The following is a 14,085-nucleotide window of genomic DNA, read 5'->3' on the forward strand; positions in this document are numbered from 1 at the left end:
AAAGAGACTCGAAGCAGCTTTATTTTGGCAATCTGTAACAGGCCTCTGGGAGCATTATTAGTTCAAAGTAACTTTTCCAAGCTGTGCATCTCCTACTGACAACCTGGCAATCTTAACAGTGTCAGTCTGCCACTGTAGCCACTCCCAAGCATCCTACCCACTTCTGCATCTTACCTTTGGATGCAGCAAGTTCTGTCCTGTCGACTCGTTCCACCTGTCCTCTGGCCAGCTATTTTGTCAGTTCTTGGGTGGAAGTAAAGAGTGAAATGTGTTCCTGATAGTACAGTGGGAGCATCCAGTCAGATTAGGCAATGCACATTAAAGAACCAGCATTAGTCACCCACTTACCTCATGAGCAAGCTAGCCCTGCCTGCAAAGTTGCATCTTTATTTGGCCTTTGAAAATGTGAGAAAGGGTGGGAAGTGGGTGTCAAGGACAGATAAAACTGAGGGGAGAGGGCACAGCAGATGCTTGGCAAAGGCTGGACAGGGATGGAGATGGAACGGCTTGCAAAGTGGGTTCAAGCAGCCAAAGAAGGGAAATCATCGTTTGTAGCAATCACCAATGGGCAGAAGTGGTTTGGGTGGGGTGGTGGGTGAGGGAAGAGGGTTGCCAGCAGTAGGGTTGGGAGAGTCTGTTTTCCGCTTGAAGCGGTAGGTGATGGGCAAAAGGAGTTTGCTCTTCTTGAGAGCCTGGACCTTGTTGAGTGTCTCATCATCCAGTGCCATGAAGCATCGGCGGGAATACTCCAGCAGGCGCTCCTTGGATGGGTCAAATTCACCCACCTCAGCCACCTTTTCCGGGGCCACAATGAGGAGCTCAGCAATGGGTGTGGTCAAGGCTACAGTGTTCCGGTCCACTCGGTGGTGCTCAAAAGCCCGGCTCATGCTTTGCAGCTTTTGAAAAGTGTACAGTATCTTCTTATAGCGACATAACACTCCATCCACATCTTTGACTGCACAGCAAGTTCAAGTTGAGATGAAGCACATGCCCAGTAGTGACACATGAATCAAGAGGCATGGAAGAGAGAGCAAAACAAGAGTTTGAGAACCAGGAAGACATGGGTGGGGGGTAAAATGAAAGGGAGAACTGTGCTGGCTCACACACCTAGGATGTAAATGCCAGGATGAGTTGAAGAAACCATAGGAAATGAAAAGGACCAACTGGAAAAACAAGTGACTAAATAGGGTCAAAATAGTCATGATATACAGAAATCAGAAACATCAGTAGCATAAGTTAGAACTTGGAAGATTGGTAGGTAAAAAAAAGACACAGAGGAAGAAATGATGAAATTTAGTAACAAGGAGAAGGAAGGGTAATAATGAAGAGCAAGGCCAGATAGAAAGATTAAATAAACATTTAAGACAGGGAAATAGGACAGTGGAGAGAAATGTGGGGATGGCTCAAGAAAGAAAATGAATAATAATAAAAAAAGAGACTGAAGATCCAAACAGAGAGACCAAAACAAACAAACAAAAAAACGCTGCTTTGTGTGACTTTGGAGGTATGCTGTTTAAATGATGCATGTGTCCTAAGAGGCCGGAAGCCATACTCCACTCCTAAGGCTTTGGCGCAGCTTCTGGCCTCTTAAGATGCGTATGTCATTTAAATAGCATACCTCCAAAGTGATCCAAGGCAGTTTTATTTTAGCCTGTCTGTTCGGGCCCAATGTTACTGCAATGCCTCTCCAGGGTTTCCTGGGAACTGAAATCCCCAAATGTAATTTTCCCAGGCTCTGACAAGATTTCATTCTTTTGTGAGGCAATACCAAAAAAAAAAAAAAAAAAAAAAAAAATCTAAAAAAGATTTGAAAGCTAAAAATGTATCCCTCAAATCTGCTCTCCATCCTCCTGTTTGAGGATGGAGAGCAGACTTGAGGGATACATTTTTAGCCTTCAAATCTTTTTTAGATTTTTTTAAAAGATCAAATCTAGGAATGCCAATCTTTTCGTAAAAGTGAGTTAAACGTTCCATCCTTTTAACAACTAAAGGGACTGTTAACTTGAGCTCTTTGGCTGAAACTCTGGGACCTGGCACCAGCACTTTACTACTCACCTCTCTGCCTCTCACGCACTTTAGGTTTCACAAAACGTCTTCTGTTAACCCCTCCCTTCTGCTTCTTGTGTTCTGTGGAGCCTCCTTCTTCAGGGCTGGCACTCAACCAGGAGCCCATGCTGTCATCATCTGTCACATCCCCATTCCGACTCTCAGACATTTCGGACCGCCGTGAGGCTTGCTTGCTGCGAAAGTGGTCATCTAGGAAGGGAGGGAAGTGAAAGGGCAAGGTGCATCAAATGGAGAGGACACAGAGGCCTGCCTGGCACTGTCTCCTACATTACTATGTACAACATCCTCAACTCACAAATTTAAGAGGAACCTGGCCTTTTACCCAAACAGGGGTAGGCAACCTATGGCTTCCCAGATGTAGATAAACTCCAACTTCCATCAATTAGTGATTATGGGATTCAGAGTCAAATGCCATGCTCTGGAGAGAAATCATAGCTTTTTGCTTCTGTCCCTCAGGCATACCACACTCTTTGATTCTAACTTATTTCAATTCCATTCTGTCTCAAAGGAATCCTTTCCTCCCTCCTTTTTCACATGAGAACCAAAGGTATCTTTGTTGCCATTCCTCTCTTCTAGAACGTTCTTCCTTCTAAAAATATTGAAAAGATTTCTGTCTAATGCAGCACAAACACCCACCCAGCGTTGAAAGCACTCTGAGTGCCCTCCTATGTCTTACCAGCATCCAGGCGAGCCGAGGAGATGAACTTGTCTAGCTGGCAGCGTAGGAAGTCTCGTTCTTCTTCAAGGTCCTCAATTCGCTTTTGCAACCAGGAATTCCTCTCAAGGGCCATATGCAGCTGAGTCCTCATACTGGTCACAAGAGTCAGTGAGGGAGGTGGCATCTCTGGAGCCTCTGGGATTCAGATGGATGAGAGAAAAGGTCACAATGAAACTTGGTTCCTCGGAGTTGCTTTTCCTGTTCTCCTCAAAACATCAAGTCCCACCCACTACCCTGCCCCCACCCCAAATTTTCCTAACTAAGGCCTGTTACAGACTGCCAAAATAAAGCTGCTTCGGGTCTCTTTGGAGGTATGCTGTTTAAATGATGCATGCATCCTAAGAATTCAGAAGCTGCACCAAAGCTGCACTCCAGTGCTTAGGAATGGAATGTGGCTTTGGCGCGACCTCCGGACTCTTAGGACCCATGCATCATTTAAATAACATACCTCCAAAGAGACCCAAAGCAGCTTTATTTTGGCAGTCTGTAACAGGCCAAAGTCCTCCAAGAGGCAGAGACGTACCAAAGGTCTGCCCCTTTCCTGACTTTTATTTTCTTAGTATTATAATGATGAATGTGCACATTCACTTTGATCAGAAGCCAAGCAATGTGGGATGGCTTCTTTCCCTGACCCACTGCCCAGCTATTCTATCATTACTGGAAATAGTGGGCCCTCCAGATATTCTTGGACTGCAGCTCTCATCAGTCCTAGCCAGTGTGGTCAATGGTGAGAAATGATGCAAGCTGCAAAGCATAGGTTGCCTACCCCATCCTACAGGAAGTCCCACACAGATAGCCTTTAATTTGTCCATTACCAGATACAAAGAAAATAAGAAGCCGCCCTCTAATAGGTCAGACCATTTGTTCCTCTGGCTCAGGATGATTATTCTGAATGGTAGTAGCTCTGCAGAGTCTCCTGCACAGATCTATCACTTTATCCAATGCTTGATCCTTATAACTGAATATGCTAAGGATTGCACCTAGGAATCCCAGAGTTTAAGCTCCTTTTTGTGCTATAATTAATAGAATCCAGTGGCTATGCTGTCTGAAGGATTTTGGGAGTACTAGTCTTAAAAAGTAAACTCTTTCAAGCTCTATACTGAGACTTGCTGTGTGGAAAGCTCATGTTTCCTCTCCTCTCCAGGAATTACAGAAAAGAAATGTATGATACTGGGTTGGAGAAAGTGTGGTCCATGGGCCCCATTTTGTATTCCCGCAGGCCCTACAGAACTGAAACTTGCTTTAAAAATTCTGTGGTAATTTTCCAGCTGAAAACATAACAAAATCATGGTGGTTTGTTTCTCAGCCTTCCCAAGGCTCCCCCCACGCCACAAAATTGGTTGGAACCACATCTAACATGATGCCATATCCAGCCACACTGGAAATGCTTGTGTGGGTCTTCCAGGAGAGGGGTTATGGGGTGAAAAAATGGTCCCTGCTCTACCTGCAGTTGCTTACCCCTGTATTATTGTCTGATTCTGCAACCACTTTCTGCTGCACCCTCTGCAACAGTAGTATCCGTTTCTGGACTTGTCCAATCAGGAAACAGCAGCAGGAGGTATTGGTCCCATGAACTGATACATGAAATTGTTTACATCAAGAGGTGGGGAAACTTTGGGCCTTGTGATGACTTTGCACATCTGCTCCCAGAAACCTCACCCAGTATGGGTAATGGTCAGTGATTATGGGAGTTGTAGTATGCAGAAGACCAAAAGTGATCCAATATTGTATGACCTATGTGATCCAATACGCAGTTAAAGGAAGTACAAGTATTATCCAGGGAGCAGCTGTTCTCACCATCAAAATTCTGTGGTGGGCTCAGGCCGTAATACAGGTGTTGCTGAGTTTGTGTCTGAGACTCCGTGTGGTGTGGTTCATTCAAAGGTAAGGATTGTTCATAAACTTCATTGTTTTCTTTCACTGTAAACACAAAAAGCAAGGGAATGTGGTTATAAGAGGAGGGAATACAGGAGTCTAATAGCAGTCTTCTTGTTCAGGACATGAAATCCTATAGGGAGATAAAATATTATTGGAGTTTTGCTAATTGCTAAAGAAAAGCAGCAATTCCCCTAAACATAGTTGTGGAGGAAGACACAATTCTACTTGCAGCCATGCTGTTAAGCAAGAGGTGGCATCTTATGTACCTCCAAATATTTTGGAGTACAATCCCTGGGCACTCACTATCCTAGCTAGGGCTCATAGGTGTTATAGTTCAGAGTATTTGGGGAGCACCAAGTCCCACATCCTTGCATTACGGAACACTAACAATAATGTAATATTTGCCTGAAAAAACTGTACTATGGAAGAACAAACATGTCCACATCACATGTGGACCATGCTCACCTGCACATCTGTTTTGTTTGCATGATGCAAAGCACCTTTCTTACCCTGGACTACAACTCCCAGTATCTTCTATGTCAGGGATGATGGGAGTTGTAGCTCTTCACCTCTGGCTCGAACTCACCACCTTGTTGCGCACCGACGCTGACCAGTTTTGGCCAGTGGATAAAGCTTTGCTCTAAAGCAGCAGAGTTACAGAGAATAGGCTGAAGACCCTGACAAACTCTCCAAGCCTTCTCACTCTTGCTTCCACAGAAGTCTTCCCACTTCTTCAGGATTCAGCTGGCTCTTGTATCTTCACCCAAGACACCAGACAACTCAGTAGTCTTATATAAAAGATCTACTTTATTCTACTATATACAGCTCCAAACTATCCAACACAACAATACTCCTCACTACTCCAATACTCCCAACTACTACCCACAAAACACATTGGGATTCATAGTCATTAATATAGTCCTTGGATCATACCACCCACTCTTGTCAGTATCCACCCAGTGGGCGTGTACAACCACTCTCATTGGTTTTCTTGTTTCTATCCAGAATTGATGATTTCATCATCTCAGCCTTGACCACTTAACAATTCTCAGGTGTTTTCAATTATCCACTTTACTTTTCTGTCCTTGGCATTCAGGACTTACTAATTGTATTACCTTCTACACCTGTGTGGCTTCTGATATGCTTCGGCTGAATCACTTTGACTCTCACATACATGTTTTATTTCAATCACTGTATGTCCCATGTTGCTTTTTCCTTAACATTCTATCCAGCACATTGCCTCCCAAATGACGTACACTTACCTTGCTTTGCTCCTACTCCACGACGTCCCCTACCTGCACTTGCCCGTTGGTGCTGGTTACTTTCACTCATTGTCCTCCCTGTCCGGGCAGGATGGATACTACCAACCTGCAGAAGAGAAAGGGAGAAAATAAAAATGTGCAGATGGATTGTAGAACCACCTGTTATTCCATTCCTAGAAACATCTTAAGTTTCCCTAGCATGTGAACTTGAAAATTATCAACCTCTTTCAGGGAATTGCAAATTACACTCATCCCTCCATATCTGCGGATTTGATATTTGCGGATTTGATTATTCATAGATTTGATTAATATGTTCTCTTTAGGAATCTCTAGCTCCTCCAGTGCAACTCTATGGTGAACTTTAACCAAAAGTCACACTGAAGGACCTAGAGATTCCTAGAGAGAATACTCCACTAGACCTTTGTAGCTCCTCCAGTGTAGTTTTATGGTCAGTGTCTGTCAGACGTTGGCCACAGAGTTGTGCTGGAGGACCTAGAGATTCCTAGAGAAGTGTCCTCGCAGGTAAAAACATGGTGTTTTTGTTATTTGCGGTTTTTCCATATTCACGGGGGTCTTGTGCCCCTAATCCTAGCAAATATGGATGGACAAGTGTATTCACGTTCATGTCTGCTACTCTCACTTCCAAATTTATAACAGCAGGTCTGCACACTTGAGTGTAGAGCAAGATGCAACGCAGCACGACAGTCCTTTCCAGAAAAGGCAGGAAATTGCAAATGGCATTCCTGAAAGTAAATAGGGCTCACACTTTCCTTCTGTATGCTCTTGGCTATTTACTTCTGCATCTCCTTCAACCTTCTAATTAAAAAGATTGTATGTACAGCGCTGTGTAAATCTACAGCGCTATATAAATAAAGCTTAATAATAATAACAACAACCTTGACCACAGCTGAGTTTCCGAAAATGGGATGGGGACCTGTGTCCCTCCAGATCAGACTTCCTCATACTTGTGCCCTCCAGAGGCACCAGAGTCCAAGGCTATCATCCTATTGATGTTATACACACACGTAAATTCCCTTGTACATGCAATTTGAACTTTTTGACCATGTTCATATTCAGTTCACACTTGTGTAAGTGGAGTACAAGTGGAACAACTGCACATTTAGTTGTGCATGTATGGATAATGCACAGCTATTCATCAGAGCCTCCAATGTATTACTTGATTCAATGGGATTCAGGAAACACTGAGTACATTTGCAGATATGCAGTCAGTCACAGATAGGGTTGTCCAATTGAAAACTGTCAGCAGTTTCTGTTCCTTTGAATGTATGGGCAGAAGAGGGCATTTTGGCAGGTACCGCTTGTCACACAACTAAGAAGGGCAACAAGGAGAGGACCATTCTGGCATCCTTGAGAATGGAGTTTCAGAGCCTAAGGGCAGCCATGGAGAAGGGTGTTGATTCTGGTTCAAATCCTATCATCCCTAACATGCACAGTGCTGGGGATTAATCTGGAAGGCACTAGTTTGAGGGAGGTCATCCTAGATGTTATGTGATTCCAAACCCCAGCCAGCATGGCCAATAGTGGAGATAGTGGTCACTGACACTCATTAATGGGAGCATCCCTGCACCAAAGAGAAGTATGTGGTTTCGAGCTAACCTGGAATCCACATCATCTGCTTTGGAAATCTTCCATGAATTCTGAGACTGTTGTAACACAGTATAGGTCTTTGGGGGAGTACTATGGAAGAAAAAGGGAAGTCACTCAGTACATGCTCAGAGGCACTTTTGTTATCTCTTCACATGAGATCCTGGGGGCTGAGCCACCAACCAAGTTCTTTTAGGGAGCCAGATTTTTATTTCATTTCAATTAGACTGTTCTTCCAATGGGTTCATAGCTCCAAATGGGTATCTACCTGAGTCAGGATGATACTTAAGTGTCCAGCACCTCCACACACTTGATGATCCCTCCACAAATAATTTTCCACCTGGATCTATGCAATAGAAGCAAATCGATAGGTCAGGGTGGCTGTAATGGGTGACTGTGGGCAAGTTACACTCTCTCAGCCTCAAGGCAAAGGCAAACCCTCTCTGACTAAATCTTGCCAAGGGAACCTCTTATGGCCGCCATACGTTAGAACTACTTGGAAGACACACATCAACAACTACAGTACGTTTAAGCCCTAAACAGCCTGTCCAGAACCCTCTTCTAACAGGAATGCAAACCTTTCCTTCTTTCATCTCAACCCATTCTCCTTCTTGGCCAACCGCTTCCCTCACCCCCCCACTGACCCAGGGTGATCGGATGTCCTAACCACAGAGGAGGGCAAGGCACTGCAAAATATAAGACATTCAAGAAAAATGAAGGACATGACAAAATAAAAGCTAAAAACACCAATATGAATATAAAATCATGCTTCTTCAGTCATGCTCAAAATGGAAAACATTTTGAAATTCCTCCTGGGCAGAAGGTTGAAATGTAAGACATGTCCTGGAAAAGGAGGATGTCTGGTCATGGGAACCTGTGGCTTACGCTCCATGCATCAACAAACTACCATCCCCATCATGCCTCATGTTGGTTTAGCCTAACTGGGAATGATGGAAAGTGATGTTCCAAACCCACCTGGCCGGCCACAGATTCACAGTTCATCCATCCGCCTTTCCTGCCTCATCTCAGGGGCCAAAAGGCAACACATCAGGGCCAGCCGTGGCATCACTAAGGGGGTGCGCAGGGTGCAGACTGCACCAAGTGACACCTTAAGGGAGGTATCACCGCTGCTCCTCAAACTTCTGTATTATGGAAGAAACAGGTTGTGGCATTTGCCTGTGTCTCTTTAAGATGCAGAAGGGATGGTGAGGGTCACTGGGAAGAGAGAAGACAGGAGCCAGGGTTTCTTGGTTTGCTTGTTTTTTTAAATAAAATTTCACATTTAATTTTTTTCAATTTTTTCAACTTTTTAAAAACATTTCATTTTACCAACTTAACCACATTTAATCACATGAAACGATGAATATGTAAATACATTTATTCTGAGCTTAAGAGATACTAGCTGCGCAGGCGCAGACATAACCCATCTGTGTGTTCGCAGAGGCCATGAAGAAGAAATGGGAAGCGGGATTTATGAGTAAATTAGGAGCAAACCATTACTAAAGATTCCCTCTGAGGGGAGGCCAATGGGGGGTTGAGGCCAGCCCTAGTGCCCCTCATCATCCCCCGCCTCCTGCCCCTCTGTCTCCCACTGGGAAGCAGCCAGGCTGGTTAATAGGCCTGGAGCCCTCCCCTCCGTCCTTCCCAGTCCCAGGAGAAATAATCCGGTTTGAGTCTGCTTTACCTGCCCTGGCTCAGTGCTGTGGAATTCTGGGAGCCTTTGGTGAAGGGAACCAGCTGCTCTCATGGCCACACAAAATGGCCCTGGCTACTGCCCTGTGAAAGACCCTTCCTTCCTTCCTTCCTTCCTTCCCCTTCCTCCCTTTCCCCTTCCTTCATTTTCCTTCCCTTCCCTTCTCCTTTCCCTTCCTGCCTTCCCTTTTCTTCCCTCCCCTTCATTCCCTTCCCTTTTCCTCCCCCTCCCTCCTTCCTCCCTCCCATTCTTCCCTCCCTTCCTTCCCCTTCCCCTCTTTCCTTCCTTCCCAAATTTCATGGGGGGGGTCCCTCAGAGCCGCCGGCGGGCCTCCCTCCCTCCCTCCCTGGAAGGGCCCGAGGCGGGGCTGCAGGGGACCAAAGGGCGCCCTTCTTACCTCTCTCCCGAGGGCGCATCTGGGGCGGAGCGTCCGCACTGGCAGCGCCTTCAGAATGCGGGGGCGGAGGAGGAGGAGGAGGGCCAGCCTCTCGGCCTCCAGCGGCTGCTTCCAGGGAGAAGGAGGGAGGACTAGGGCTCCGGCACGTGGCGCAGGGGCCGGCCTCGCTAGGGCTGCCTTAACGGGGGGCGCCGCCCCTGCTCTACACGGGCTGAGTCCGCACTGCAGGAACACTCCAGTTTAACGCCACTTTAACTGCCCTGGCTCAGTGCTAGGGAATCCTGGGAATTGTAGTTTGTTGTGGCACCAGAGTTTTCTCTGACAGAGAAGGCTAAATGCCTCACAAAACTACAATTCCCCATATTCCCTAGCGTTGAGCCAGGGCAGGGAAAGTGGTGTCAAACTGGATTATTTCTTCAGTGCAGATGCAGCCACAGAAGCCTTTGTAATGTTTTTTTGTACTAATAAATCCTAATTCTCTTGTATCACTGAATGCAATGGTGATAGTTGTGACATAAAACAATTAGGAACATTCAAATTAGACTTGTAATTACAGCCTCAATGTGCATCTGAGGAAGCTCAAGTCTATGAAACCTTACGCTGCCAACCTCTGTCTTTCACTTTGTCTCAAAGGTGCTGCAAGATCCCCTTTGCATACAAATGTGGTCTTACTTTAGGGACCAAAGGAAAGAGGTTTGCGATTGGGATCCACTTTACTGCAAACCCTTCAACTTGAGGACCAGAGAAGAGGGGTCTGGCCCTGAGAAGGGAGATGGGGAATGCAAGGGTTACGTGAACAGTCTCAGTCATCCTGGTTTCTTCTTAAATATTAAATTAAATATTAGTCAGAGTTTTTTGTGGAGTTTTGGGGCTTTGTGGCCATGTTCTAGAAGAATTTATTCCTGTCATTTCGCCAGCATCTGTGGCTGGCATATTATTATTATTATTATTATTATTATTATTAAGCTTTATTTTTATAGCACTGTAAATTTACGCAGCGCTGTACATACAATCTTTTTAATTAGACGGTTCAGACAATGGTGATCTGGAAGAGAGTGTGTATACAGTGCGCCCGCTCCATATGCGGATGCGCCATATGCGGCTTCCACTTTATGCAGAAGCCACACTGCAGTGCAGGGAATGGTGCGTGCGCCACACCGCCACAAGCACAAGCCCCATTCTATTGAATGGGACTCAAGTTTACAAGGTATTTGCCTTACACCGGGGGGGGGGGGGGTCTGGAACGATGTGTGTGTGTGTGTGTGTGTGTGTGTGTACACTCACACACACACACACACACACACTGTCTCAGAGGTTCCAAAAGAATCCCTGGATGAAAAACTCAGCAGGATAGGAAAAACGGATATATTACAAAGTTTGGTCTTTTTCCACTTAAAAGGAGGTTTCAAATTGACATGGATTAATGATGAGATCTCCCAAACAAGGAGGAAGCCATAGTTTATTGTGGCCCCAGAGCTTTTATTTTGTTGGGGGGGTGGGTCCCAAGCTGTGTGGCTGTGTTCTGGAGGAATTTATTCCTGATGTTTCGCCTGCATCTGTGGCTGGCATCTTCAGAGAACAGTGGCATGGAGTTGTGTGGAATACACAAGGAGGATTTGTGTCTATTTAATTAATGATCCATTGTCTGCTGGGAAACCCCCTGACCCTGGGTGATATTCATTTGCATGGGCTGAGTTTTGATTTTGGTGTTTTTCAGGACTGGTAGCCAAACCTTGTCTACTTTCAGGGCTTTTTTCTTTCCTGTTGAAGTTGTCCAGGTGCTTGTGGATTTTAATGGTGTCCCTGTGCATTCTGACCTGATAGTTGTTGGCGTGGTCCAGAATTTCAGTGTTTTCAAATAGCATTTTGTGCCCAGGATGGTTACAATGTGTTCTGCTACTGCTGATTTTTCTGGCTGGCCCAGTCTGCCGTTCTCTCGTGTTCCTTGGTTCATGTTTTAACACTGCATTTGGTGGTCCCTGTATAGACATGTCCACGTGTTGCAGATTTCTCACAATTCTCCTTTACACATGGTCTGTGGCAAACTCCTGAGGCCATGAGAGGGTCTTGCCTGTCCTTCACTGAGCCCAGCATTTGTTGGATTTTGTTGGTCGGTCTGTAGACCATTTGGAGGCTGTGTTTCCTCATCAGTTTCCCTATTCCATCTGTGACTCCTCTGATGTATGGTAAAAAATACATACACTCTGAGTTTTTCTGGATCTGGCAGTCCTTCTGATATCACATATCCTTCCAGCCTGGGGCCTTGCCATTCACATCAACAGACCAATACAGAGATTAACATGTAAATCACTTCCTCTCAACCAAGGGTCACACAGTATACAGTCAACCCTCTGTTTTCACGGGGATCCATTATGGATACCCCCATGAAAATGGAAACTCGCACACGTTCAAGCCCCATAGGTTTGAATGGGTCCGTGTGCCCGGGAGTGGCTGCGGGCACGCACCCCATTTCAATCCCTTCCGTTTGCTCTTCACGAGTAAACGAGGGTCACGGATATGAAGTCCATGCAAACAGAGGAGCAACTGTGTGTGTGTGTGTATGTGTGTGTGTGTGTATACCACTCTCTTCCATGCTACCCTTCTCTGAAAGTGCCAGGAATATATTCTCCCAGAACACAGCCACATAACCGGAAAAACCCACCACCACCACCCAAAAAACAAACCTATTTCTGCAGTGAGATCTTGTAGCACCTTTGAGACTGACTGAAAGAAAGAAGTTGGCAGCACAAGCCTTCGTAGACTTCGGTCTACTTCCTCAGATGCATTTCTCCAAATGCATCTGAAGAAGTAGACTGAAATCTATGAAAGCTCGTGCTGCCAATTTCTTTCTTTCAGTTAAGTCTCAAAGGTGCTACAAGATCTCTCTGCGTACTGATTCCACAGACTAAGACGGCTATATATCTTTGAATTATAAATATGTAAATTATTATTATTTTTATTATTCCACCCAAATTGCCCATTCCCTTGTTTCCAACTGGCTTGACTGTTTGATTATTTTAATTGGTTTGTTATGATATATTTTTTTAATTATAAGATAGTTGGGAGGGGAGGGTAACAATAGAATGTATTTTAATGTATATTGTCTTTTATATTGTATTTTGTGTGATGTTTTTTCTATTTTAATTATGTCAATATGGCCCTATCTTCAAAAGACAGATAAAACTGCAGATGAAAGTTTCCTTGGCTGGATTATTGCATCATATTAGCATTGGTCAAATGATAGCGTCCCCCTTTTTTGGAGCATGGTCTAACTACCATCATTGACCACTTTTAAATCTGAGTTGAAGACTATCCTGTTCCCAGGCACTGCATGATTATCTATCTGATATTTGATTGGATAGTTGATGTTGATTGTTTTAAGCTGTTGTCTGCTTACTTTGACCTATTCTATTTTATTTTATTACCTATTGTTTTATACGTATTTTGTAGGTTGTATGTCATTAGCGGGTTTCATTTTTATTGATTTGCTCATTTGTATGTACAGCGCTGTGTACATTTGCAGCGCTATAAAAATAAACTATAATAATAATAATAACAAGAAAAGACATTTTATGCAGCATATAAACAAATCATTATTATTATAAGATACATTTTATGCGGCATATAAACAAATTGTTGTTGTTGTTGTTAAAATTCTACCCCTATTTCTGCAGGCTATTTTTGGACCTTCCTCTGCCAAGGTATCACAGGCAAGGAAAGGAGAGATTCTGGGACTGCTGCTGCTGGGAGAGAAGGGAGCTGAGGAAAGGTCTACAGAGGAGGCTCTGGAGGTGAGAGAGAAACAAAACCCCTCCTATAGGCTATAGGTCGCCTATGTGTCTGCAGAACAGGACTGTTTACCCAGGAACCTCTTTCCCCTCAGTCGGTGGGAGACACAGCTGTGTTTCCACCCGGACTCTTTTCACTGTGACTCCTCCTCCTCCTCCTCTGTCTCCTCTTTCTCCTCCTCCTCCACTTCCAAACCTCCCCCTCTATCCACAGAAAGAGCTAGGTAGAGACCCCCAACCCTCCTTCTATAAAGCTCTTCCCTCCTTCCTTCCTTGCCTTCTTGTGCATCTCTTTTATCCTTCCCCTTTACCTGCTCTTTCCCCTCCTCTCCTTAAGGGACACTGTAGTAGCTGCTATAAGGAACCACTAAGGAATGGGTTGAGCAGACATTTGGACCCCCTACTGTTGCTCTTCTGGAAGCTGGCTCCTTGAGAGACTTAGTTCTCTCCCATCATAAAAACAACAACAACTATTCTTAAAAGGCAGGGGTGGCTTCTTCTAATCTGAGCCAGTTTGCTCCAGACCTTAAGGCAAATAATCATTGTGTTTTTTAAATCTTTCTGTTTACCTTTGCCAGGATGCCTTGGCACTGCATGCTGTCAGCTCTGCCTGCTGGGTAGGTGCCATCACTTCTCCCCTGCCATGTCTTCAGGAAGAGCACCATCCCTAGTTGTGC

The 14,085-nt window shown here is 44.9% G+C and overlaps 1 protein-coding gene across 9 annotated transcripts; it reads right to left on the bottom strand.

Annotated features, from left to right (window-relative positions):
* CCDC106 (coiled-coil domain containing 106) lies at nt 1-14,044 on the bottom strand. Of its 9 annotated transcripts, none has more exons than XM_089480626.1 (8): nt 13,978-14,044; nt 8,506-8,745; nt 7,799-7,876; nt 5,926-6,031; nt 4,583-4,705; nt 2,744-2,920; nt 2,056-2,256; nt 1-955 (listed from the first exon to the last, which is right to left on the bottom strand). In XM_089480626.1, the coding sequence occupies exons 2-8, from the start codon at nt 8,530-8,532 to the stop codon at nt 543-545; spliced, it is 1,125 nt and encodes a 374-aa protein (XP_089336752.1). In that variant the 5' UTR covers nt 8,533-8,745; nt 13,978-14,044; the 3' UTR covers nt 1-542. The 9 variants fall into 9 exon arrangements, with proteins under 9 accessions (XP_089336752.1, XP_089336756.1, XP_089336753.1 ...); XM_089480630.1 differs by lacking the exons at nt 7,799-7,876; nt 13,978-14,044 and adding exons at nt 7,543-7,623; nt 9,621-9,702; XM_089480627.1 differs by lacking the exon at nt 13,978-14,044 and adding an exon at nt 9,621-9,702 and having other exon boundaries at nt 5,959-6,031.
* Nucleotides 14,045-14,085: the final 41 nt, after the last annotated feature.

This window comes from Sceloporus occidentalis, unplaced genomic scaffold (genome assembly GCF_023333645.1).
Source record: "Sceloporus occidentalis isolate IW3139 unplaced genomic scaffold, rSceOcc1.0.p SCAF_14, whole genome shotgun sequence".
Taxonomy (NCBI): domain Eukaryota; kingdom Metazoa; phylum Chordata; class Lepidosauria; order Squamata; family Phrynosomatidae; genus Sceloporus; species Sceloporus occidentalis.

What these genes read in the sequence shown, in the direction of transcription:
- CCDC106 (XM_089480626.1), bottom strand. Translation starts at nt 8,532, where the DNA reads ATGAACTGTGAATCTGTGGCCGGCCAG. An exon ending in GTGAATCTGTGGCCGGCCAG is followed by an intron (nt 7,877 to 8,505) that starts GTGGGTTTGGAA and finishes TCTATTGCATAG; the next exon opens with ATCCAGGTGGAAAATTATTT. An exon ending in CTCGGCTCGCCTGGATGCTG is followed by an intron (nt 2,257 to 2,743) that starts GTAAGACATAGG and finishes CTCCCTTCCTAG; the next exon opens with ATGACCACTTTCGCAGCAAG.